Source organism: Pungitius pungitius, chromosome 8 (assembly GCF_949316345.1).
Source record: "Pungitius pungitius chromosome 8, fPunPun2.1, whole genome shotgun sequence".
Classification (NCBI taxonomy): domain Eukaryota; kingdom Metazoa; phylum Chordata; class Actinopteri; order Perciformes; family Gasterosteidae; genus Pungitius; species Pungitius pungitius.
In genome coordinates, this window is record NC_084907.1 from 12,986,786 (window position 1) to 13,010,984 (window position 24,199).

The 24,199-nt window shown below is 47.1% G+C and overlaps 4 protein-coding genes across 9 annotated transcripts in view; 3 read left to right on the forward strand and 1 right to left on the reverse strand.

Annotated features, from left to right (window-relative positions):
* The window catches only part of frmd4ba (FERM domain containing 4Ba), a 38,324-nt gene extending 31,325 nt beyond the window's left edge, over positions 1-6,999 (forward strand). For 2 of the 6 annotated variants that reach the window (XM_037448460.2, XM_037448456.2), the window contains exons 14-23: positions 1,114-1,255; positions 1,338-1,471; positions 1,567-1,683; positions 2,049-2,277; positions 2,462-2,518; positions 2,618-2,753; positions 3,279-3,443; positions 3,596-4,341; positions 4,432-4,570; positions 5,409-6,999. In XM_037448460.2, the coding sequence (XP_037304357.2) occupies positions 1,114-1,255; positions 1,338-1,471; positions 1,567-1,683; positions 2,049-2,277; positions 2,462-2,518; positions 2,618-2,753; positions 3,279-3,443; positions 3,596-4,341; positions 4,432-4,570; positions 5,409-5,643 (2,100 nt within the window). In that variant the 3' untranslated portion in view covers positions 5,644-6,999. Of the gene's footprint in view, positions 1-1,113; positions 1,256-1,337; positions 1,472-1,566; positions 1,684-2,048; positions 2,278-2,461; positions 2,519-2,617; positions 2,754-3,278; positions 3,444-3,595; positions 4,342-4,431; positions 4,571-4,884; positions 5,099-5,408 lie in introns of all 6 variants that reach the window. The other 4 variants (XM_037448458.2, XM_062564126.1, XM_037448457.2 and 1 more) reach the window with 4 other exon arrangements.
* A 2,716-nt stretch (positions 7,000-9,715) lies between these two features.
* Positions 9,716-13,713, reverse strand: arl6ip5a (ADP-ribosylation factor-like 6 interacting protein 5a). The gene is made up of 3 exons (XM_037448465.2): positions 13,512-13,713; positions 12,170-12,387; positions 9,716-11,829 (listed from the first exon to the last, which is right to left on the reverse strand). The coding sequence occupies exons 1-3, from the start codon at positions 13,688-13,690 to the stop codon at positions 11,654-11,656; spliced, it is 573 nt and encodes a 190-aa protein (XP_037304362.2). The 5' UTR covers positions 13,691-13,713; the 3' UTR covers positions 9,716-11,653.
* A 94-nt stretch (positions 13,714-13,807) lies between these two features.
* Positions 13,808-18,155, forward strand: trnt1 (tRNA nucleotidyl transferase, CCA-adding, 1). Its single transcript, XM_037448462.2, has 8 exons — positions 13,808-13,934; positions 14,106-14,235; positions 14,751-14,944; positions 15,173-15,311; positions 15,388-15,514; positions 15,629-15,822; positions 16,572-16,825; positions 17,463-18,155. The coding sequence occupies exons 2-8, from the start codon at positions 14,106-14,108 to the stop codon at positions 17,706-17,708; spliced, it is 1,284 nt and encodes a 427-aa protein (XP_037304359.2). The 5' UTR covers positions 13,808-13,934; the 3' UTR covers positions 17,709-18,155.
* A 137-nt stretch (positions 18,156-18,292) lies between these two features.
* Positions 18,293-20,251, forward strand: avpr2b.1 (arginine vasopressin receptor 2b, tandem duplicate, 1). The gene is made up of 2 exons (XM_037448464.2): positions 18,293-19,185; positions 19,567-20,251. Exons 1-2 carry the CDS (start codon positions 18,321-18,323, stop codon positions 19,782-19,784), a joined length of 1,083 nt encoding a protein of 360 aa, XP_037304361.2. The 5' UTR covers positions 18,293-18,320; the 3' UTR covers positions 19,785-20,251.
* The last annotated feature ends 3,948 nt before the right edge of the window (positions 20,252-24,199 follow it).

The following is a 24,199-nucleotide window of genomic DNA, read 5'->3' on the forward strand; positions in this document are numbered from 1 at the left end:
TTCACACTATGCCAACTCTGCTTCATACTCTCCAGCGCTCATGTAACCGACTTCAGTCCGAGCCATAGCGTTGAACTGTTTTCAGCAGGCTGCAGAACGAGCCTTTAGAAGGACTCTCTTCTCTTCCAGTTCCAATATGGACAGACTTTCTGTGTAAAAGGCTATTGTGCAAGTGTCACAGCATGGTGTAATGGTGACAATTTATCATGTGATGCACTGCCTGATCCATGCCCGTGACTTGTGTAAATAAAGGGATGTGACATGCCACCAGGTGTGATCTAAGTAGGTCTTGTGCCTCGTGTTGTCCGTTGAAGCCGGTTACGTGGCTTCAATTGAGAACGCACAAGAGCTTGTAGTAAAGTATTTTCATCATTCTGCCCATTCATAGTAGGCTAGTTCTGCATTGTGGTTTAAGAATAACCATGGTCAGAGCAAAATGCAAATTGCCATATCAAATTAGTTAAATGAGTTATTGATGTGTAATTTCCCATCCCATTGTTGATAGTCATTAGGAAAAGGCACAATGGTATGTCCATGTCATGTCCTTGTCCCGGTGTAGAAAGTCATCAGAATATCCCTTGCTGTGTTTATGGTGCTTTTTGCTGAGCATCAGGGCTATTATACAGTGTTGTGTGATGTGCGCTTTGTGGTGGAGATGGATGAGCGTGTGGCTGCAGTCAAATGAGGTTATTTCGCCACTGTCTCCCTCAAAGGCAGATGGTGTGTCAGTGTTCATCCAGGAATAGAGCGCGCACTGATTGATGAGAGAGCAGGGCGCGCTCGCAGTACGGAGCGTGCAAATGAAGCCGCTGCTATAATTTGAATCCGGGCTCCCAAACACCGGTCCGCGGACCACTTGGCGGTAGTGAAAGATTTTATTTTGAAAAATGACTAGATTCTCTGCCAATTACATGCGGTTGTCCGTCTTGACACAATTACCAACACCAGCCAAGTGTTTCTCTTGCCGTGCGTCCAGTCCTCCAACCGACACAATATATTTTGTGGCGTTTATCCGCCGCACCTTTAAGACCGCTCTGCAAAAATATTTACTAACATGAAACTGGTCACTCACAATCCCTGCCCCCCCCCCCTCCCCCCCCTCTCTCTTTACAGTCAAACGTGTCCACAACCAGGAGTTCAGGAGACATCGCCATGGACCTCACAGAGATCAGCGCCCCGCGGATCATCAAGCTTTCCACTATTGAGAGCAGAGACAGGCTCATCATGGCCAGCAACGGCAGCCTCATCTCAGCCGGTAAGCAGAGAGTCCACATCGGAATCACGAGGGATGATTGATTGCTATAATTCTTGGTTAATCAGATGTGTGCATATTGCAGGTTCGGCTGACTCTGAAGTCAGCGACGAGCAGAAGAAGGAGAAGGTTGCAGAGTTGAAAAAGAAAGGGAAACACCTTCAAGACACACTGGCGCAGAAAATTGAAGAGCTGAAGAAGATCTGCATGAGAGAAGCCGTGAGTTATTCCTCTTGTTCTGCTCCTTAGCGACAGCGTTTTAAAAAAATGTCCACTTTTCCAGGCTGACTGTCCTATGTGGTTCTCATTTGCAGGAGCTCACGGGCAGGTTGCCGGATGACTATCCGTTGGCCACAGGGGAGAAGGCACCTCACGTACGACGGCGTGTCGGGACAGCCTTCAGGCTGGATGACCTTTTCCCCTATGACGAGGTCAGTATAGCTGAATCTCTGTTATGTAATCATGGAGGTTGCACTCTGGGAAAACACTGATCTTCCAACACTATATTTGTTTACCTGGAGACCATCTGGATCATGTGGCTTTTTGAAATGAGAAATAAGAGGCTTAGAATGTAGTTTGAGGTTGACGTTGCATAATGTTCTGCATGAAACATGTTGGATAGAATGGATTGGGAAAATGAACTTGAATCACAATTATAAATGTAAATATGAATCTGTCAGCGCACTGAAAATGAGTTGAATAAATTATTTGAAGTCTGCGCCATAATGTTGCAGCTGACAGGATTTGTCTCGGTTTTCGGGCAATTCCCTGCTAACCGCGTGTTGTTCACCTGCAGGACCCACATCTGAGGAATCTGGAGGGCATGTTCGCCTTGCAGCAGAAGATCGTGGAAGCGGCCTTAAAGTTATCCAACGAGGACGACCTCTGTAAGACGGTGAAGAAAAAGAGGAGAAACAACTGTCTGGATGCGATGAGGAAGCTAGAGAGTATTGAGAATGAGATCAACGCCTACAGGATCAAGAAAGGAAAGGGACCCACCCAGAGAGCCTCACTGATCTTAGCAGGTACATGTCATCCACAACAGCAGTCAAAACCTCTGCAAAGGCTCTGCTTGCAGATTAAAGCTTGCTATTCCTCTTTAGGAAGTGAGCTTTATTTATCAGTGGTAGTGGATTAAAATGTCTGTCACTTTCTATGAAAGTGGAATATCCGATGTGTCTCTGAGGGTTTCCTCTCTTCTGTTCCCAGACGATGTGAACCCTTCAGACCTCAGCTCTCTATCCGACAGCCTCAATCTGGATGATGGTAAGAGCCCAATTACCGAGCTCAGTGTGCATGTGCTTGCTCCCCCATTGGCTGCATTTTAGATGCGATTTAAACCAAACAATCCATTTTATCTCTCAGATGATGAGCTCATTTCCCAGAGGCAGCGGTCCAGATCGGTTCAGTATTCCCCGCGGCCTCACCATGCTGATACTCTGGACATCCACTACAACAACGACCGGCAGGGCTCTGCCAACGACCAGCATACAGACCGCAGGTACACAGCCAACACTGACACCCGTGAAATGTGTTTATAAATGAGTTTTCAGCGTGTGTGTGTGTGTGTGTGACAGTTGTTTTTGCAGACACGCTAAGCACAGAGCTAGTACAGACCTGTAGGGTCAATCCAGAGCTACATTCCTGCCAGTCTCCTCCCTTCTTATCCTGCCTCTCTTATCAGCCCACAACACCACCTTTAAAAATAGATTTAGAATAGATTCACTGCCTGTGAAGACCATTCCAAGCAGAGAGCCGAGAAGAAATGGGCAAATGAGGAAGGTAGCCCTGGTAATGTAGCTCCTTCATGGCTGTACAAAATGATGTAGGTTATTTCATTTCACTTTAAACAGCCATAAAGCTTGCTGTTGCATGAAACAAAAGACCAATGGACTATGTAATAGCCATTCAGGTGTAAGTGATGAGTAAAGTGATGCATACAAGCAAAGCAAACAGAGGCACTGCTGGTGTTCATCTGAATAACAAGCTCTGACCGAAAGAACATTGTTCCTAATCTTTGTTTCAGGTTAAATTACGGCCAACTTCAGGAACCACTCCACTACGGTCTCTGCAATGCCCCATCGAGCCACAGCAGCCCGCTCAAACCGGCTTCCAGACAGCCACGTGACGCCCGCAGCATGCCCCCCACGCCCCTCCTCACCCGCAACGCCTACAGCAGCAACCACCTCAGGTTTTTATTCTCAAATATCAACACACCTTGGAGCCTGTTTTGATACATCTAAACAAGATCCGTCTGCTAATAGCTAAATTAATAAAGTCAACCGAGTGATCAAATCTTTCCATGTTTATGTTTTGATGGATGAATGTTTTTTTCCACCATAGATTAGAGGATGCTCCGCAACATTACCGCCAGCTCAGCAGCAGTCTGGAGTCCCAGTCTCAGCTCCCCATAGAGACCGAGCCCCCCGTGCCAACGTTCACCGTGGCCCCGGCCCGACGCAGCAACTGCACCGAGGTCCTCGACGACTGCTCCTCCCACACAAGCCAGTCCAGCATCGAGCACAGCGTCGCCGGCAACCACGCGCTCCGCCGCATGGCTCGCGGACGCCACAGGAAAGACCTGTACGCCAACACGGGCAGCATGCCCAACCTGGCTCAGCCGGACACTCGTTGCCACGCCCACCAGCCGCAGGCCAGACCCACCACGACGGCCTACTACGTGACGGGATACCCCACTTACACGGAGCCGGAGCCGTACTCCGACCGAGTCTACATGTACCACAATGACAGGGAAGGACACTACAGCGTCCATCCCTCGTACCAGCACGCGCCGACTACGTACCGCGGCCACGACGTGCACGGCCACTACGGCGCCGACGAGTTGGACGGCATGTCCCACAACCTGTACGCCACGCTGAGGCCACCCAGGAGCCGCCCGCCGCCCCAGGCCAACGAGCAGGTCGCCAAGAACCAGAAGGCTGCGGTGGCCGAGCACTTGAGAGGCTGGTACCATCGCAACGCCGCTCACAAGCAGCCCGCGTACACCTACGACTACGACAGGGGCTCCCAGCAGAGCCTGGGCTATCAGACCATGGCCGCACCGCACAGCCGGAACATCTCCTACTCGGGTGAGGCCACTGCACCCTGTACTACAGGCTCCAGTGCCTTTTGTGCTTTGCCCTGGTTTCAGTTGCTGACGCGTTTTCCTTCTACTCCAGTGTCCTCCGGTACGTCCAGTGTGAACTGGCGAGGCACCATGAGTGTTGGTGGCGGTATGTCGGAATACAACATGCCTGTGCACGCGCCGCAGTCCTTCGCCTACAGCACAACCCCCTACACCCACTCCGCCCACAACAGGTGAGAAAACAAAGCCAGTGCCTCAACTCATCTACTTATTCATTAAGCCCCTCCCTGATCCTACTTATCCCAACCTAAGCACTACTGTTTAATTACCTAGAATGGATGGCTACACAAAATGCAAGCTGCCATTAGGTTTTGTTATTCCCTTTACACACGGCCATACGGTGGGCCCCCTCATTTCGTTCAACCGTAAGTCACGAAATGAGGAAGACATCAGTCTGCTAAACATGGCGGCGTGGCTCAGCTGCAGGTTCAGTTTAAGACTGGTTCTTCTCCTCCTTAACTGTGCAATGGACCCTGCTTTCTCATAGATATGGCGCCTCCGAGACCTTTACAAGCCCCTGGCACAGCCCCGACGGCCGGAGGCGCTGTGCCATTTTCCCTGCTAGTTCTCCCCCCTCAGCTCCCCCCCCCACCTACTCCCCCGGCTGTCGGGTGAGGCAGGTGGCCTCCAGCCCCGCGCAGCCTCAATCCTCCAGAGGGCTCAGGCTCAATAAGGTGTCCTTTGCTTAAAGGTAGTTCATCGTAAGTAAACAGCGAGCCGGAGCCTGTGCCTTTGCTTCTGTCAGTCTGTCTGCCACGTGACTCCGCAGGCTGCTTGCTGATGTTTTGAAGTGAACTGTTTGGCTCCTCTTTCTTTCATTGTCATGTATAATGTAGTAACTGCATGGCTATAAAAAAAAAAAATCAACACGCCTGCCCTACTTCGTCTTCCAACCGGCGTCATGTCATCCAGTGGTGCCATTCCTCTGCCTCTGCTGTGTGCCCGCGTGCTGCGGCTCGCTGTCCGTGTGCTGCCACTCACCCATGACCTTTGCCCTCCTCTCATGCACAGATGTCCCACAGAGTTTGAGTGGCGGAGCCGTGATAAGATGGCGCGCCCCGCGCAGCCTTTAGAGAGGTGTGGGGCTGTTGCCTATGCTACTGACCAGGAAAAATTAACCCCGCTCCCCCCAATTAACAGTCGCAGCGCAGAAGAAAGGGTGAGAGATGAGAATGTAAAACTCTACCACACGGTTAACATGGTGATGGTGTGTCTTAAAAAAACAAACATGTGTGTCAGGGACTAACAGAAAGCTCCAAATCAGCTCCCATTGATCCGGCTGATCCGTGCTTCATTACTCTGGGTGTCTTGCGGTGGTGGGAGAGGAAAAAATGTGACCCCCGGCTATCTTCACATTTGAAGGCTATACGTTTGTTGTGATGTCAGTGTGCATCTGCTTTGTCATTGGATGAGAATGTGTGACCCTTGATGTACCTTATTGTGAAACTGAGACTGATATTAAGGTGCCTGAAACACATGAGGTAACTAAGCACCTGTCTGTCTGCTTTCGTTTGGTTTCCTGAGCTCGGCACTACTAAGCTGATGTGACATAGTTAATTCATGCTAAACCCCCGGTTAACCAGTCACACGCGGCCTTCCCTCTGGTCTCACCTGATTTTATCTGGTGTGCTTTTTACAGATCCTACATAGACGTTGGCCACATGGACTCGCACATCAGCCACCAAATGCACACTGACCTGGAGCCCGAGGAGCAGATCTGCTGGCACGAGGACTCAAAACCAGGAACAATAGTGTAGCTGCCTGTTAACAGGCTGTATTTGTTCTTCACCGTTGTGCCTTCTACTGCACTTACACAAGAGGATCCACAGAAAGAAGGACCTTCAGGCCTCTCGTTTTAGATTCCCTTGAATGCAAACCGACCCTCCACCGTGTGACCCTCCACCGTGTGACCCTCCACCGTGTGACCCTAACAGGACGCAGCGTGGGAGCGTCCTCGTTGCCCAGTGTTTGTGGTGATGGCCCACTGGAACTAGACCAGGACCTGCTGTGGAGCGCGTGGCATAAGGCTGAGGGGGCTTTGGACCGAAGGTCTTCAGGGTTTCACAAACCAGGCATCGTGAGCCACACGCTTGTATGAACACTGTAACCATGAAGGATTGGGCAAGCTTTGGTAAGGACATTATCAAACAATGAAGAATTAAAGTCCGGATGACGGCTACTTCCTGGAACGTCCCGCCGATGCAGTTTTATCATGGCAGAGCTAGTAACTACATCAGTGTACTCTAGTACTCGGCTTTTACAAAGTATTCAGTACTTAATTCAATACAATTGAGCCAGAAGCTTGAGTGTTACCTAAAGTCACAAACTTTGATGTCACTGCCACGTCTGATCGGTCACTGCAGGAAGAATATTTTATTGTAACATGGTTATTTTGTCCATGCTGGAAATCATGGAGTGGTGCTCAGTTTCAGTTTGTAAATGTTGGTATTGTAAATACACTAGTTCTGTCTTTTTTAAAGCGATTTTATGTATTTGAAAAGCATGTAATATATATAGTAAGCAACTGATGTTAAGCTGGGTCTTAGTAATTGTACAATTTAGATTTGTTTGAATAAAAAAATAAATCAGCTTTTGAATCATATCTTCAGTTTGTGGTTCATAACTATTCATGAGAACAGTGTGTGTGTGTATATATATATATATATGTATGTATGTATGTATGTATGTATGTATGTATGTATGTATGTATGTATGTATGTATGTATGTATGTATATATATATATATGTATATATATATGTATGTATATATATATGTATGTATATATATATGTGTATATATGTATGTATATATATATATGTATGTATATATATATATGTATATACACTCACCGGCCACTTTATTAGGTACCCCATGCTAGTAACGGGTTGGACCCCCTTTTGCCTTCAGAACTGCCTCAATTCTTCGTGGCATAGATTCAACAAGGTGCTGGAAGCATTCCTCAGGGAGTTTGGTCCATATTGACATGATGGCATCACACAGTTGCCGCAGATTTGTCGGCTGCACATCCATGATGCGAATCTCCCGTTCCACCACATCCCAAAGATGCTCTATTGGATTGAGATCTGGTGATTGTGGAGGCCATTTGAGTACAGCGAACTCATTGTCATGTTCAAGAAACCAGTCTGAGATGATTCCAGCTTTATGACATGGCGCATTATCCTGCTGAAAGTAGCCATCAGAAGTTGGGTACATTGTGGTCATAAAGGGATGGACATGGTCAGCAACAATACTCAGGTAGGCTGTGGCGTTGCAACGATGCTCAATTGGTACCAAGGGGCCCAAAGAGTGCCAAGAAAATATTCCCCACACCATGACACCACCACCACCAGCCTGAACCGTTGATACAAGGCAGGATGGATCCATGCTGTCCATGTTGTAGACGCCAAATTCTGACCCTACCATCCGAATGTCGCAGCAGAAATCGAGACTCATCAGACCAGGCAACGTTTTTCCAATCTTCTATTGTCCAATTTCGATGAGCTTGTGCAAATTGTAGCCTCAGTTTCCTGTTCTTAGCTGAAAGGAGTGGCACCCGGTGTGGTCTTCTGCTGCTGTAGCCCATCTGCCTCAAAGTTCGACGTACTGTGCGTTCAGTGATGCTCTTATGCCCACCTTGGTTGTAACGGGTGGTTATTTGAGTCACTGTTGCCCTTCTATCAGCTCGAACCAGTCTGGCCATTCTCCTCTGACCTCTGGCATCAACAAGGCATTTCCGCCCACAGAACTGCCGCTCACTGGATGTTTTTTCTTTTTCGGACCATTCTCTGTAAACCCTAGAGATGGTTGTGCGTGAAAATCCCAGTAGATTAGCAGTTTCTGAAATACTCAGACCAGCCCTTCTGGCACCAACAATCATGCCACGTTCAAAGTCACTCAAATCACCTTTCTTCCCCATACTGATGCTCGGTTTGAACTGCAGGAGATTGTTTTGACAATGTCTACATGCCTAAATGCACTGAGTTGCCGCCATGTGATTGGCTGCTTAGAAATTAAGTGTTAACGAGCAGTTGGACAGGTGTACCTAATAAAGTGGCCGGTGAGTGTATATATATATATATGTATATGTATATATATATGTATGTATATATATATGTGTATATATGTATGTATATATATATATATATGTATATATATATATATATATATATAATTTGAAACTTTTAAATCTGGTCCATCGGAGTTTAAACAGGATTAAACTCCAAATCCATTAAAATAGGGAATTGAACGTGTCTTGTGGTGGTTTGATAAACGAACATGTGAACATTCAAGGAGGCAGATCCGTCTCACTTTTTTGTGCTTGTACGGTGATCAGTCGTGAGGAGCTAATTCTGAATAAAGAGACCCCCCCTCCCCCCCGCGTGTCCTTGAGCCGAAAAAACCCACCCAACCAGTCTTTAAAAAGCTGTCGCACCCATCGAGGGCGGAAACCTGTTCTTCTGTGCTCCCTGAGAGGGACAAGCTCGTGCTCAGAACACCCAACCCTCCCCGAAGGCATCGGCTTGTAAAACCTGCCGTACACATCCATTCCCCAACCCCCCCCCACACCCCACACACACACACCTTGTAGATTAACCCTTCACCTCACACATTTCCTAATGGTGTCCTGCCTCTGTGAAGGCCACCATCAGCAGCCTTAGACTTGCTCTCTGTTTCTGCTTCTCGAGCGACGCTCACGGGAGGTCTTCCACTTCCAGCTCCTTGGCTTTACCCTGTGTGTGTGTGTGTGTGTGTGTGTGTGTGTGTGTGTGTGTGTGTGTGTGTGTGTGTGTGTGTGTGTGTGTGTGTGTGTGTGTGTGTGTGCGCGCGCTTTGTTTCCAGCTGTCTCTGCTGCTTCACACCAGCTGCAGTGAGACATCAGGCGAGGCTGCTCCAGCTGACACTCGAGCACATGGACAATGGGCCCCTCTCTACTCATCTAACAGAACAAAGAACGACACTAAATGCTGCTTTCACAGTCAAATCAACTTTCTATTTAACAAAACAAATTCTAACTGTACAGCTGCTTGTTCTTCCCTAAAGGAACTGATTGCAGCATTCAGATGGTTCAAGGGGCAGAGCCACAGCCCTGGAGGGACAAACCAAACTGCAGCACTGCAGAGGGCCCCTGTACCTCTGAAATGTTACCGGTACCTTCCAGCAGAACGGACACACCGGTCCTTTTTTAAGTTTTTGTTACGCTGTTTTATTAAGTAAGGTCTTAACATAATTAACATTTGTAGGTATGTTAAACTCCCCCCATAAAGCACACAGGCTCACGTCCCCCCCCGCTCATAGGACAACAGGTCCGGAAGAAAGTGCCTCCTCCAGGATCATCACGCCCACCTCCATCCAGGGAGGAGCAGCTCCGACGGGTCACAGAGGGATTATCGGATCACGTGGGCCAACGAGCAGCCAGATGGAGCCAGCGGTCAGAAGGTGTGGTGCTCGTGTCCAGGTCCGTCACGTGATGCACACACTTACGTTGTGAATGACTCCGTGTGAACACATGAACGGCCCCTGTATGATTTATTAGATTCTAGATGAACTCAATCCAGAGTCGTTGTCCTTGCTCTGGAAATATTAAATGAACTTGAGGACGAGGCTGCACCACGGATAGACCGTCGCCATGCCGAGACGCTGGATATGGCGCCGAGCAGAACTTAACACCATGCCGTATTGAGGAAGACTTGAAACTAGATCCATGAACTCTATTTCAAATATTTACTTAATATAAATCGTATAAATCAAGCTAGAAAAGGGGGTCCTTTTCTCAAAGATTTATATTTATTTCAGACTCACTTTTGCAACAAGGAGTTGCCCCCTGCTGGTTAGTAGAAAGAATGCAAGTCTTAAGGCCCCCTCCGCATTGGAGGTCAGTCAACACCTCAACGTGTCACATGATCAGCTGCAGAAGAGGCAAACTGAAGGTGAAGCATGACCCGAAAAGAGGTCAGGCCCCGAGGCGGCGAGCCGTGAGCACCGTTAGACGCAATGACTGCTTGCACCACGCCTCGTTGTGGTGGAAAGTGAACAGATAGCATCAGTCAGAAGGACTGTACACAGGCTGCTTTTTGGGTGACAGGTTGCTTGGATACCTTTGCAAACAATGACAACGAGGCAAAGTTGTGTCGACTCCGGTGGTGTTTTGTGTGTTTGTTTGTGCCGTCGTCTCCTGGAATTCAAGTCAATTCAAGTCTGTCCAGGAGAGATCGGGCACCTGTCGGGAGGGCGGGGGGGGGGGGGGGGCAGCAGCTGCATCTGAACAAGGGTCTCCACTGTGTCCTTGGAGACAAGACTTGACTTGAGTTTATTGCTTCTTCCAAGTTGCACAATATGGATGGAGATGCCCTGAGGTGTCTTTTTGAAAGCAAAAAACAGTGATTACTCTTTTTATTGCCAATCGTTTTCATCATGTGGTCTCCCAATCTGCACACTGCCACATCAGCAAATTACAGGGCTTTGTGTTCCACGTGGATTCTCGTTATCTGCAGTTAATTTCAAATGGAATCCAATAAGAAAAGCAGCTGGAAGACGCTGACGCAGCAGCTATCTGGGGTTCAGATGAATCCCCTCCGTCACTGTGCAGCTCTCTATTATCTACTGCGGCCCATTGATTAGCATTGAAGGCAAGTGGAGAGCAAAGCAAAGTTAGACAATCCATCACTGTCAAGATTAAACAGTCCAGAGGGACAGGAGGAATACCGATGGCCAAGGGTTAAGACCTCGAACTCCTTTGAACCTTCATTTAAATACAGACACGGGGATCAGCGCTCCGAGTCACATGTTCGTGTCAAAAGCACTGCCTTCTCTTTTATTCCCAATGCTCACCGAAGGAATTGAAGAGAATCCATATTATTAGTTTAAAAACCTTCACAGTCCAGAAGCTGTGTGCTTTTTTATTCTTTCTTTCAAAGCAACACTTGGGCGGGTGAGGGGGGTGGGGGGGGGTGGGGGGCTGGTGTATCCAGCTGTGTTCCACATGAACACTCGCACACACTGCGTAGCTGAGACGTCTGTCAAAGTGCTCAGGCAGGTTCTCAGTGGAAGACAGACACCCTGAGGGAGAAGATGCTTGCTTTTCAAACACACACACACACACACACACACACACACACACACACACACACACACACACACACACACACACACACACACACACACACACACACACAGTGTATATGATAGAAACTTTGAGAAGACTTTGGATGTTGAGCTGTTTGGCCAAAAGAAGACCACACGAGAGAACAAAGTCCATTCAGTCCTTCAGTTTTCCCTCCAGGACGCTCTGGATCTTTAGAAAGTTCTCCTCCTGCTGACCCAGGGCCTCCAGCAAAATGCCCATGGGGGACCTCTTCAGTCCGGCTCCCTCCATCTTGTTCTCCAGTTTATTCTTCATGTTGCGGAGGCGAAAGGAAGCGTGTGCAAATATCACTGAAAAAGCAGACGCAGAAAGACACTGTTAGTGTTTTAAAATCTTGGCAAAAACAAAACTATAAAACTTTAGTTCAAAAGTCAAAGTGAGTTCAAGTCTTTGAAGATCTGAAAGATTTCAGTCCAAAACATGTTTTATTGATTTAGAAAGAACTGTGCAGCCTACGCCTCATTTCACAACGCTAACATAACTAGATACCTATTTTGCATTCAAAGATATTCATTGAGCTGATTAGTTTCAGATTTGTCTGTTCACTCTTTTTCTTTTCAATTGCGGCAGCAAGTATATATTATATTAATAATGCTTAAAATGACCTTCCGCAGTGTCACGTGAACTCACAAGCCAAAGGTAAAGTGATGGCCGACATGAACACCATGACGCTGCCCAGCACGGAGATCAACATGTAGCTGGTAACCATGACGGCGACCACGAAGACCGTGGGATTGTTCCTCTTGAAGTGGCTGATCACAGATCTGTTCTCTGCGGCCCACACCGACGCCACGAAGACGGCCGACACCACGACTACGGCTGTGAGCATCCCCACAGGGTTCAGGAACCTGCACACACACGGAAGCAGAGGGGTAGTGTGTGTGTGTGTGTGTGCGTGCGTGTGGTCACCGGCTCCCTCTAGTGGTCAGCCGTAGTTTGGACACCAACAGCAAGTTGTTGCTCTCTTTGGAAACACCCGCTCTGTCAAAGACTGTAATCATCTCCAATATAATATTACCATGCAATTGTAATATCTAATGTATATTTACATTTTCTCTGATGGAGACCTCACATCATCAAAGATGCTCTTGTAACCGGGTTCTTTTTTAACCATATTTCAAAACACAACAACCACCTCGGCCTCCGTTCTCGTGACCCACTGTGGCCCACGTGGGGATTCTTCTTACTCATTATTCTGTTCCTCTGCTTATCATGTGCCAACACAGCAGAAACAGTCAAAACAAACTAAACTAAAGTGTCAAAGTTCATTCCCTTTGGCCTAGTGCCCTATTGACAGTTTGAGAAATGATCCATTACACCGGGGGATGTCACACAGGCCTTGGTAACCACAGCAACAATATGTCATCATGAGCGGTCAGGAAACACACCATAACAGGGCACCGCTATTTTTAGTGAAGTGGGATTAAGTTGGAACAAAGCGCCAACTATAGCCAAGATTTAACCGTGTGTTTCCCGACCTGATGACGTCTACCTGGTGTCTTTTACCAGATAATAGACTGGTTCGGTCTGGGGTCAAAACTTGTACGTCAGGCCTGTGGCAATCTTCATTTTGATTCTTTTCCCAAATGAGTCAGGGCAAAACATGGGTTCATTTTAATGTGCTTCCATATAGGTACATCATAGGAGCCCCGCGTCATTGTATTCACCACTTCACACTTTTGTATCAATGATCAATGAGCATTCTCAGTCAGTGCAGATCAGTAACAGGTCATCATCACATTATAGCCGCAGCAATTCATTTCTATGAATTCAAATGGGACTCCGTTCACACAAGCACAGTCTTCCTCATCTTTGATTCCTTTAAAGCAGCTACATCCAAGTTGATAAGCAGGGCAATGGTAACAACCCAAATCCACCAAAACGTAAACAACAACACATTTAGGCGAGAACAACCCGACAAGAGCCGGACTTCTGATGTGCTGATATCCGGCGTTACGTTGAGTAAACTTACCCCACAACCAGGAACACGGCGATGCCCAGAGCCAGATAATTAGTCTGATAATAAAGCAGGTTGTTGACAACTCTGTTGTTCCATTTCGCCAAATCTTTGCCGTCCGGCTTGGCGAACCTTTCCGAGCCGGGGTAGAAGTCGTCCCACGGTCGAAGCGGCGTCAGCTCCACTTTAGCCATTGGCCTTCTGTCAGTCAGGTCCTGAGAGCCGGAAAGCCGCAGCCTTCGACAAGTCTCGCGAGAAGCTACTGCCATCTCGTTATAAGCCCCGCCTACTGCCTGACGAAACCCCAAGCTGTTGGTCAGTGACGGCACGTGATGTAGAACACTTCCTGTAAGCTTCGGTGGAGCAGGAGAGGAGGAGAGGTTACTATGAAGTGACAATACTGTTGTCAAGTTATAACATTTCACTTTGAAGCAACAGGTTAGTTCTGTCTTTGATGTTTGTTGCTTTTACTTTGATATGTGGATGTAGCACGTGAGCTGACAAAACACTGTGACGCGTGCACGCGGACCAATGACACCACGTTAGCTATAACTCGATGCTCAAGCTACTTTGGTGTTACAGGGTAGTTGTTTTGCATTTTGTCTGTAGATGTGGAGCAGAATATTGCGTCCTCGTGTGATAGGCAGAACATCTTTCTATTGGAGGAGTCTCTTCACTATGAGGCTGAAGACCAGTGAGTTCCAGTCTCTGTCCTCCGATGGACTGAATGAACTAGCAGGTGAGAGGCAGCAATGACTGGACCCCTCACAGTCGTTGTCCCTTACAGCTGTGCTCTTGTAAACCGGTCGCGTTCCTTGCAGACCTGGCAGTGAAGGTTGTGTGTTTTACAGCACAGCGGTGTGACGGAGGAACCGTTGTCACTGTGACAGTTTGTCCTCCAGACAGCACTGACTTGTTTCACTATGTTCTGCTTTAAAATGTCCCATTCGACTCAAATCTTGATCAGAGGGATTTTAGGGAACTAATGTGAACGATTCTGATCAGATACTTGAGGGCATGTTCTGTGTTGTTGTTGTTGTTGAATATTGGTTGACGTGTATTGAACAGACTTTTGAAATATCTTGTCTATCACCCCAGTGTCTATAGAATCATAAAAAGAATGATTAGTATGTTTTTGTATTAATTTGTGGTTGATTACCTTGCAAAGTGTCTCCTTTGATTTTTCCAGTGAGATGTTCGTGTTTCCGGACTGTAAAGTTATCCAGCTGGTGTCAACGTGTGTTTGTTCTCCAGAGATTTTTGAGAAGCACAAGCATGAGCTGAGGATAGCCGGCGGTGCTGTCCGGGACCTGCTCTCCGGGAAGCGGCCTGAAGATGTGGACTTTGCGACCACGGCCACTCCAGAGGAGATGAAGCGCATGTTCCAAAAAGCTGGCATAAGGATGATCAACAACAAAGGAGAGAAACATGGCACCATCACAGCAAGAGTAAGGACTGCCTCAGCAGGCCGAATCTAGCTGTATCCCATGTTTACCTTTTGTCTTTGGTTGGAATAAAAGGCAGCAATGAGGATAATGGGAGAACACGCCACAGATAAGCAGCCCAGCAACAGGAAGCTTCACAATGAGGGGCTACGTTCACGTCGCTAAAGGCATTATGGGAGTTTATGCTGTGTTTGGTTTACTGGTTGTTGTTTTTTCCCCATTTATTTGTAGCTGCACAATGAGAACTTTGAGGTGACCACGTTGCGCGTGGACGTTCAGACCGATGGACGTCATGCAGAGGTGGAGTTCACCACTGACTGGCAGAAAGACGCCGAGCGAAGAGACCTCACCATCAATTCCATGTTTTTAGGTGCCACTAACTCGTTTTATTATGTTTCTTACATTTATGTCACATGCCCTGTTGACGTCCTCCCTTTTTAATATAGGTCTCGATGGCACATTATATGACTATTTCAAAGGATACGAGGATCTGCAGAACCGCGAAGTTCGGTTTGTCGGCAGCGCTGAACAAAGAATCCAAGAGGACTACTTAAGGATACTGCGCTATTTTAGGTGGGCTTATCTCACTTCAAACTTTGTTGAAATGAAAACATAAGGAGAAAATCGCTGTTTATTTTTGTCTGACCTAAAAGCGCTCTGACCTGAACCCTCTGAATTGCCTCCAAGGTTCTACGGCAGAGTGGCCCTGGAGCCCGGCGCTCACAAGCCCGAGACGCTGGCTGCGATCCGGGAGAACGGCCGGGGACTTGCAGCCATATCAGGCGAACGAATTTGGGTGGAACTGAAGAAGATGGTTGTCGGTAACCATGCCGCTCATCTGCTGGAGCTGTTGTACCGGCTGGACCTGGCCCAGTACATAGGTGAGAGGCGGTTCATGAAAAGGTTTAAGGAAAGGGGACGGGCAACATGGGATAAGAAAAAAAATGCTCCTCAGGCAGATTTCAGCTGGGGACATTTGCTTTATGTGGTCAGTCTCCCAAATATGAATATTCCAAAAATGAACTTTGAGACACTTGGCCCACCTCAGCATGAAGACAACAAGAGGGAGAACTTTTGGTTATTGTGTTCATTTTCTTGTGACAATACAACGGTGAAAACATTTGTTTTTCCTTCTAAATGTTGCCTGATTGTGTAACTCAATGATTTTGAAATCACACACTCAGTATTTGGTTGTAAGTGTCGACTTCCAGCTGTCCATTTGTGGACATGACAAAAACACCACTTTGCGAAAATGCTTTGCAATCAATGGTTGCTTGACACACACACACACACACACACACCGTGCCGTTGTGGCATTGGTTCCGATCTCAAAGTCCAGACTCAGACTTCTCCAGGAAATTGCCGCTAAATCTGTGAGGGCACACAATGACAAGGATTAAAGATGGTATATAACAAATCAAGCGTTACTAACTCTTTGCTTTGTGGTGTTTCACCAATAAAAGCACACGCTGATCACCATGATCTGTAGCGGAGAGCGGTCCGTCTCTCTTGCCTCTTCTACATCCCACATGTCTTCAATAGTACGGTGTAGTAGTGGTTCTTTGTCACACTCAGTTCCTGCAATTTGGAGTCCGCTCCTCTCATCCCACCGGTCCCGGCTCCTCCTCAGGTCTACCTCCAGATGGCAACATTGAGGAGATGAAGCGAGTGTGGAACACCGCCAAAGACCGCTCTCCTAAGCCCATGACGGTCCTGGCGGCTCTCTTCCGCTGCCCGGAGGAGGTGGACAAGATGGACCTCCGGCTGAAGGTGTCCAGGGAGGAGAAGACTCTGGCTCTGTTCCTGGTCAGGTACCGGCGGGAGCTCTGCAGGAGCCAAGACGAGCCGGACAGCCTGAAACCCTTCACTGACTTCATCTTTGACGTGAGTTTCTGCCTCGTTATGTGGTCGGAGGTTTTTATTTGTGTCTTTGTTGTTGTTGTTTTTTTAAAAAGGGAATTACAGATTAAATAAAACAGGATTTGAACTAGAGTTGAAACCAAAGATTAACCCCCAATCAATTCTTTCAAGGAAAGATACAGAAATGATACTGATGCAGCTCACACGTGGATGTTTGCTTCTTTTCTTTCATGATAAAAAAACAAACAAAATAAGCAATATGAAGGTGTCACTTCTGGTCAACAAAGACCTTAAGTGCAGGACCGGCGCCTTCGTCTCTTCTCATTCACCTTCCACATCTGATTGCAACATGTCCGCTCCCTCACTAGCATGGCCCAGTAGGAGGTTCAGTATGTTTGCCATCACGAACCAGGGTTCACGTGGCCCAATCACAAAGGATCCGCCCTTTAACAAATGCTTTTATCAGCACCAATCATTTACTGAATGCATTCAGATAACCGGTAAGTTATCGGTATTTTTCCAGTGTGTCAATCGGTTCTGATCAGACGCACGGTGTCGATGGCGCTTTTTAAATCTAAATCCTCAATGCCTTCATTTAACAATTGATTCATCATTGTCTCAGGTTTTCTGGGGCTTTAATTGCTGTGTTTCCTTCTTTCAGAGCCGGGAGCTGGACACCCAAAGCAAAGTGTGTGAGCTGCTCAAGTACCAAGGTGAGGAGAAGCTGCTGGCAGAGCTCAGCAGGTGGTCCGTCCCCCGCTTCCCCGTCAGCGGTCACGATCTGAGGAGGCTGGGCATCACGTCGGGCAAAGACATAGGCGCCACCTTACAGGAGCTCCGTGACGTCTGGAAGAAGAGCCGTTACCAGATGGACAAAGATGAACTTCTTGGTCACATCAAGTCTTAAATTGTTCCTCGCTACAGATTGTTGAGAGAAGACAGTGGGACCCACGCACAGCAGCCGATGGATCCATTTAGTTCTAAAGAAGGCCCGGTGGCACTTCTCATCCACACAGCCACCACCGGATGTGTGTCACGACGGCTGATTCCACTACAGAGCGCCTGGCCGGTGCTTTGGCTCAGCAGCTGTTCTGTCACTAACACATAGATGTTTAACCCATGTCGAAAAAAGAAGAAGTTTTGCTTTTGATTTTGGTTTCCTCCTCAGTTTGACTGCAGTTGTGTATAATGCTGTGTTTTCTGTAAAGAAAAATGTTCCTTTTAGTGAACAGACTTGTGCAGAATACAAAGCCCTATGTTTATATGTTCTATGTTTGACTGCGTGAGAAATATTTTCTGTGGTGAGGTTGCTCCTCCTTCCTGAGATGAGATATAAAGCCTCTGCTGCCCTGCTCTTTCTGCCTGGACTCTGCTCACTGGACACTTGTCTCCTGAGAATTGGCTTTGGATGAAGATGTGTGATTCCAGGCATATATATTAAATTGAAATCTCTCAGTTGAGCTGGATGACCTACAGACCATAACGGTGTTGAGCTCTTCTTTGTATTGGTTAGAAAAGCATGGCTGGATCCCTCGTAAACGTCAGTAACACCACTTTGGGGAGTGCGCGTTCTGCGGGTGACGCGCGCGACGAGCGCTTGGCTCGAGTGGAAATCGCGCTTCTGTCCATCATCTTCATCGCGGCAGGAATCCTGAACGTCGGGCTCTTGTTGGTGCTGTGGAAGCGGAGGCAGCGACTCTCCCGGATGCGCGTCTTCGTGTTCCACCTGTGCGTCGCCGATTTGGTGGTCACACTTTTCCAAATCTGTCCTCAGCTCATGTGGGACATAACCGACCGTTTCGTGGGTCCGGACGTCTTGTGTCGCGTGGTCAAGTACCTGCAGGTGGTCGGGATGTTTGCCTCCAGTTACATGGTCGTAGCGATGACTATAGACCGACAGCAAGCCGTCTGCCGCCCCATGGTGGCGTTCCAGAGGCGCAGGGCGCGCTGGAACGGTCCGCTGTGCGCCGCCTGGTGCGTCTCGTTCCTCGGCAGCCTGCCGCAGATCTTCATCTTCTCTCGGGTGGAGGTCTCTCCCGGCGTGTACGACTGCTGGGCCCAGTTCATTAAGCCGTGGGGACCGAGAGCCTACGTGACGTGGACGACTCTGGTGATATTCGTGGTGCCCGTCGTGGTGGTGATCGTGTGCCAGGTGCGCATCTGCCGCACCGTGCGCACTAACTTCCACGTGAAAATGCGGCGCTCGGAGGAGGCGGCGGGTCAGCCGCCGTCCTCCTGGGCCAGCAGCGTGGCCGGGGTGTCCAAGGCGAGGGTGAAGACGGTGAAGATGACAGTGGTCATCGTGCTCGCCTACGTGGTCTGCTGGACGCCTTTCTTCACCGTGCAGATGTGGTCCGTCTGGGACACCGAGGCGCCCACTCAGAGTGAGAACATGTTCCCCATGCGGAAGCTCACTTTAAAGACGAACCCATTCTTATTTGGACTATTTTATTTAACGCAAACGTATTCTGAGGTTATAATGCACGGTATGACAAAGCTGCACATCAGCTGTATTGATCAAATGAATGCATTTCTTTCATTAAACATAGTAATTGTAGATACATTTTTGGGAGTTGATGACTAGATACATAAATCTTTTTCTACAAGATGCTAGCAGAACATGCAGGGAAGTGTCATGAACTCAAAAATAATATACAGTGCATTAGTTAAATGTTCCTCCTCATGAAAATCGATGTAAAAAGTCCTATAGCAACCCTCAAAATGAGTGTTAAAGGTTATTTTCCTAACCGATCTTCTGTTTCCAGCTGCTACCTTTACCATCTTGATGCTGCTGGCCAGTCTGAACAGCTGTGCAAACCCCTGCATTTACCTGCTGTTCAGCGGCAGGCTGACCCAGCTGCTGGTGGCCCTGATGTGTGCGCGTCAGCTCGATCGGAGGTCCGTCCAGGAGGAGGCCACCACGGTCAGCTCCATTTACATCAGCCCCAAGAGCCTGTCTGACTGTAGCGAAGGACTCCTTTGACGACCCCAATCTCTCCAGAAACATCTGCATGATCATATGCACGCATATTCTATTACTCAGACGCTCTGTCCAATGCAGTGCAACGGTTTGGTATAAAATGTACAACATTCATTGGAGGATGAATCCTACTGCCACAAGTTTGTGGAAAAGTAGACAATTGGATGTGATTACATGGAATATGTCTCGCGCTTTCTTTTCCCCCAGAGGATAATGTTTATCCTCTAACCCCCACACCCCAAGAGCATGATCAGGTTCAGCTCTAGTTGGCCAATGTTAGCACGCTAGCACAGACACAGGTAATTAGCGTAAAAGTTACCTTGTATAGCATGTTGAATTAACTATTAGCACTCGTTTTAAAGCACCGGTTTTGCAGAGCTGCCAGAGCGGCTTTCAACACACAACAATGTGAATCAGGGTATCTTTGCCTTCTATTAAAGTTCTACCCATTTCATGATTCTATTAAGTCATTAAGCTGTTTCATTAAATCAAATCAAATGTTCTCAATTCTCTCGTGTGTGCGTTGGAATTTTGTGTATTTTTTTTTTTTAGTTCGTGTAACTTAAAGTGTAATTGTGGTTTCCCATGTTATAGTTCAAATGTTTGTGCTTCGATTGTGATTATTCAGTCTTTAAATCTGAGTCGAAGAAATTCAATTGCAAACAAACAAATTTCAATTCAATTCATTTTATTTTTTATAGCCCAAAATCGCAATTTAGAAATTTGCCTCAGAGGGCTTTACAGTCTGTAGACATGCAACATCCTCTGTCCCGAAACCCTCACATCGGCACACGAAAAATGAAAAACCCTTTGATGGGGTAAAAGGGAAGAAACCTCAGGTCTGCAATGGATGTCATCTGTACAGAATGAACAATGTAAAAGATGTACAATACATTCAATTCCTCTAACAGAAATGATACAAGTAATTGAAAATCAGATGCAACAGTTGCGAACCACAACTTCACAAAAAAGGTCAATGTAGGAAAATATAACAAGGCACATCTGTCCCTGTGCTTTTCAAGTGCTGCTGTCCACGGACAAGACAAGTGGAAACTCACCGACCCGATCATCGGTGCCTCACAGGATCCATCGATCATGGTTCAGGACCATTGTTCATTGTGGACACATGACGCCCTGATGGAGGAGTCCTCTGTTTCTCACTGAGGTTTCTTCCCCTTTTTCCCCATGGAGGGGTTTTCAATAAAGTTACCTTTTGTTTACATAAGTAATTCTTATTAAATACATATCTGCAATCATGACCAGAGGAAAATATAATGCACACTGTTTAATCATGTGAAGGCGCTTACGTGTGATCACAAAGCCGTTGAGGCTTCAAGATGATCCGTGTTTAATTCCAAATGATTCCGAATCGTGAGTGGATCACTGAGATTTACAGAGGCTTCATATGCATATCAAATGCTGTTATTATTACCCCTAAACATTGGGGGAAAAGTGCATTAATGCAGATGAAGGTGTCAAACCTACAAACAAATTCTAAACAATTTCAAGTGTTGATACGAAGAAAATGATATTGGCATAAAGTAAAGTTAGTAAAGTGAATGCTGAATACTTCTTGCAGAGATCTTCTGGTGGCACTTGGCATTTAAATGAAGAAGAACTCAGAGCAAAAGGAACCAGAAAGTGTGGCCGTGTTTTCACAACACCTCTGCATGCGATCACATGTTTAGATGTGCATGTAAAATAGATCAAAAAAAATAAATAAAATGTATTCAATAAAGTTAGGGGAATGTTGTTAAACTACTGTAATTTTGAAACCGTACTCGAATAGAATAATACCAATGTACAGTTATGATTGTATTCAATGTAATGTAATCTACCGAAATGCATTCATGTAATACTTGATAACGCCACTACTGATATAGACTGAGGCCTTCAACAGCCGAGCTACATTGAAATCACCAGGAGACCACTCCCAGGGGGCGTGGCCACCGACTTTCACACCTTTACTGATTGGTATAAATACTTGTAGGCAGCCATTGTTCTCGAGTTCGCTGGTTGAGGACAAAGGCATGGTCTAGGGACGTTCTTTTTAGCACAACACCTTTTCCTTTATTAAATACTTTTGATTTTAACTGTTCATTGCAAGATGTCTCCCGCCCGTCTGGTGTTTCTTCATTATTTGAAAACAACAAGTGACAGCTTGTTATGGATTTGTGGGGAGTTATAACCACATTTGTTAGCAGCCTACTTTTGTGTTGTCTTTGTTACTTCTTTTTGTTGTGCGCCCAGGGTCAATGAGGACAGGTAAGATACTCCGGGGTTTACATATTCCATACAGGTAGATTTACCTGTTGTTAATACCCTAGGTTAGAGTGAGCACCACCCACTGTGTTTTGGGTGCTAAGCACCGGTCAATTGGGGGATTTATTTATGTTCTTTTCTTTGGTGCCACTGACCGTGCTTGTTGATCCCTGTGTTGCTTTTTGTAAATTAATACTTTCGTGTTACTTTTTGTGTACTGGCTTTTGTGTGGCTGCCCCCTCACTTGCCCAAACCTGTTGATGTGGATTTAATTTGTGAAAACATTGAATTTCTCTTCGTGAATGACTTTTAGCTAGTTTTACTTAGAATTTATTTGTTGTAGCTACATATAATTTGACAAAGAAAAAACAGTTGTTAAGCTTTAGTGCCGGGGCCTGTGTCTCGAACAGAATATATACTAAGATCTTGATTTTGACTTAACACCCAATAAGAGAGATCTTTAGACTTTTTGAATGATTGGACCACCCATGTTGCCCCTGGACGTAACGGCCCCTCGTGCTTAAGGCCCTTTTCTGATTCATCACCAATGGTTTGTGTATCAAAGAGACAAGCTACAAACACTGAGCTTTCATATTGATGTCTGTTCCTGTTCATGTCAGGGTTGGACATTCGTCGTTATTAACTTAAATTGACCTGTTTTCATTTATCCTTCAGTCTGGGTTTCATCAGTAGGCATGTGATCAGGATTTATTACTTGATAGGGCAATGTTTTGATGAAAACTCTTCTTCCAGAGCCTTGCGGAGGAAGAGTCTCTAAGTCCATCTTTGTGTCAATTCTATAGTTCAGATATTTATAGAGATAATGCAGTTTTCTCATTTCGTAAACATGATTTATTTTTGCCATTACCTCTAATGGTGCGTTTCCACCGAGCGGTACGGTACGGTACGGGTCGGGTCGGTACCCTTTTATTTGTGTCTCCACTGAGAAAAGTACCAAAGATCCGCACCGTACCGTATCACTTTTTGGGTACCCTTCCGTTGGGGTACCTGGCACAGTTGTTTGGTACTAAAGGGTGGAGCTAGACTCACTGCAGAGCGATGATTGGTTGAAAGAGTGTCGTCATTTGCGCGTGCCGCAAGGGGAAAGACAACACACGGAGGAACATCGTCGCAACAATGTCGCCGCGCAGCATTTACTTTAACAGCCACATATCGAAATGCAAGAACAGGATCGGCTGTATGTCCGCCATTGTTGTTTGCGGTTAGCTTTCAGTTTTTGCGCGATCGCATGACGTCAATCTACTTTCCGTCCAATACCACGCCTATCAAGTAAGGGTACTGTTGGCGGTGGAAACGCTCGCCAAATCATGGTTAACAGACCCGACCCGTACCGACCCGTACCGACCCGACCCGTACCGCACCGTACTGCTCGGTGGAAACGCGCCATAACATCACACGGTACCAAACCACTCCTCCCGGCCGCCAGCCCGGGACTCTCCATCTCGGCCTTAAATGGAAAGCAGAGGTGGAAAACTCTCTCGATGCCACAATTGTCAGATTCCAGGCGTCCTCACGAATCACCTGCACACAGAGATGCACACAAAGTGAGACCAGGCAGGTGGGAGCGTGTGTTTTTTTCTTCTTTCTACCAAGGCCTGTGTCTGGTCCATGCATCTATTTTTTTGCGCCCCAGTACAGCTCCTCTGCTGCTGTCGTCTAACCCTCTGCTGTTGTCGCCTAACCCTAACCCTCTGCTGCTGTCGCCTAACCCTCTGCTGCTGTCGTCTCTCTGCTGCTGTCACCTGACCCTAAGCTGGTGTCGCCTTACCCTCTGCTGGTGTCGCCTTACCCTCTGCTGCTGTCGCCTAACCCTAAGCTGCTGTCGTCTAACCCTCTGCTGCTGTCGCCTAACCCTAAGCTGCTGTCGCCTAACCCTAACCCGCTGTCGTCTAACCCTCTGCTGCTGTCGCCTAACCTTAAACTGCTGTCGCCTAACCCTAACCCGCTGTCGTCTAACTCTCTGGTGCTGTCGCCTAACCCCAAGCTGCTGTCGCCTATCCCTAACCCTAAGCTTCTGTCGTCTAACCCTCTGTTGCTGTCACCTAAACCTAAGCTGCTGTCGTCTAACCCTAACCCTCTGCTGCTGCTGTCGTCGGCGCTCACTACTTTGACAGCTTGAGTTTGTGCTGACAAAA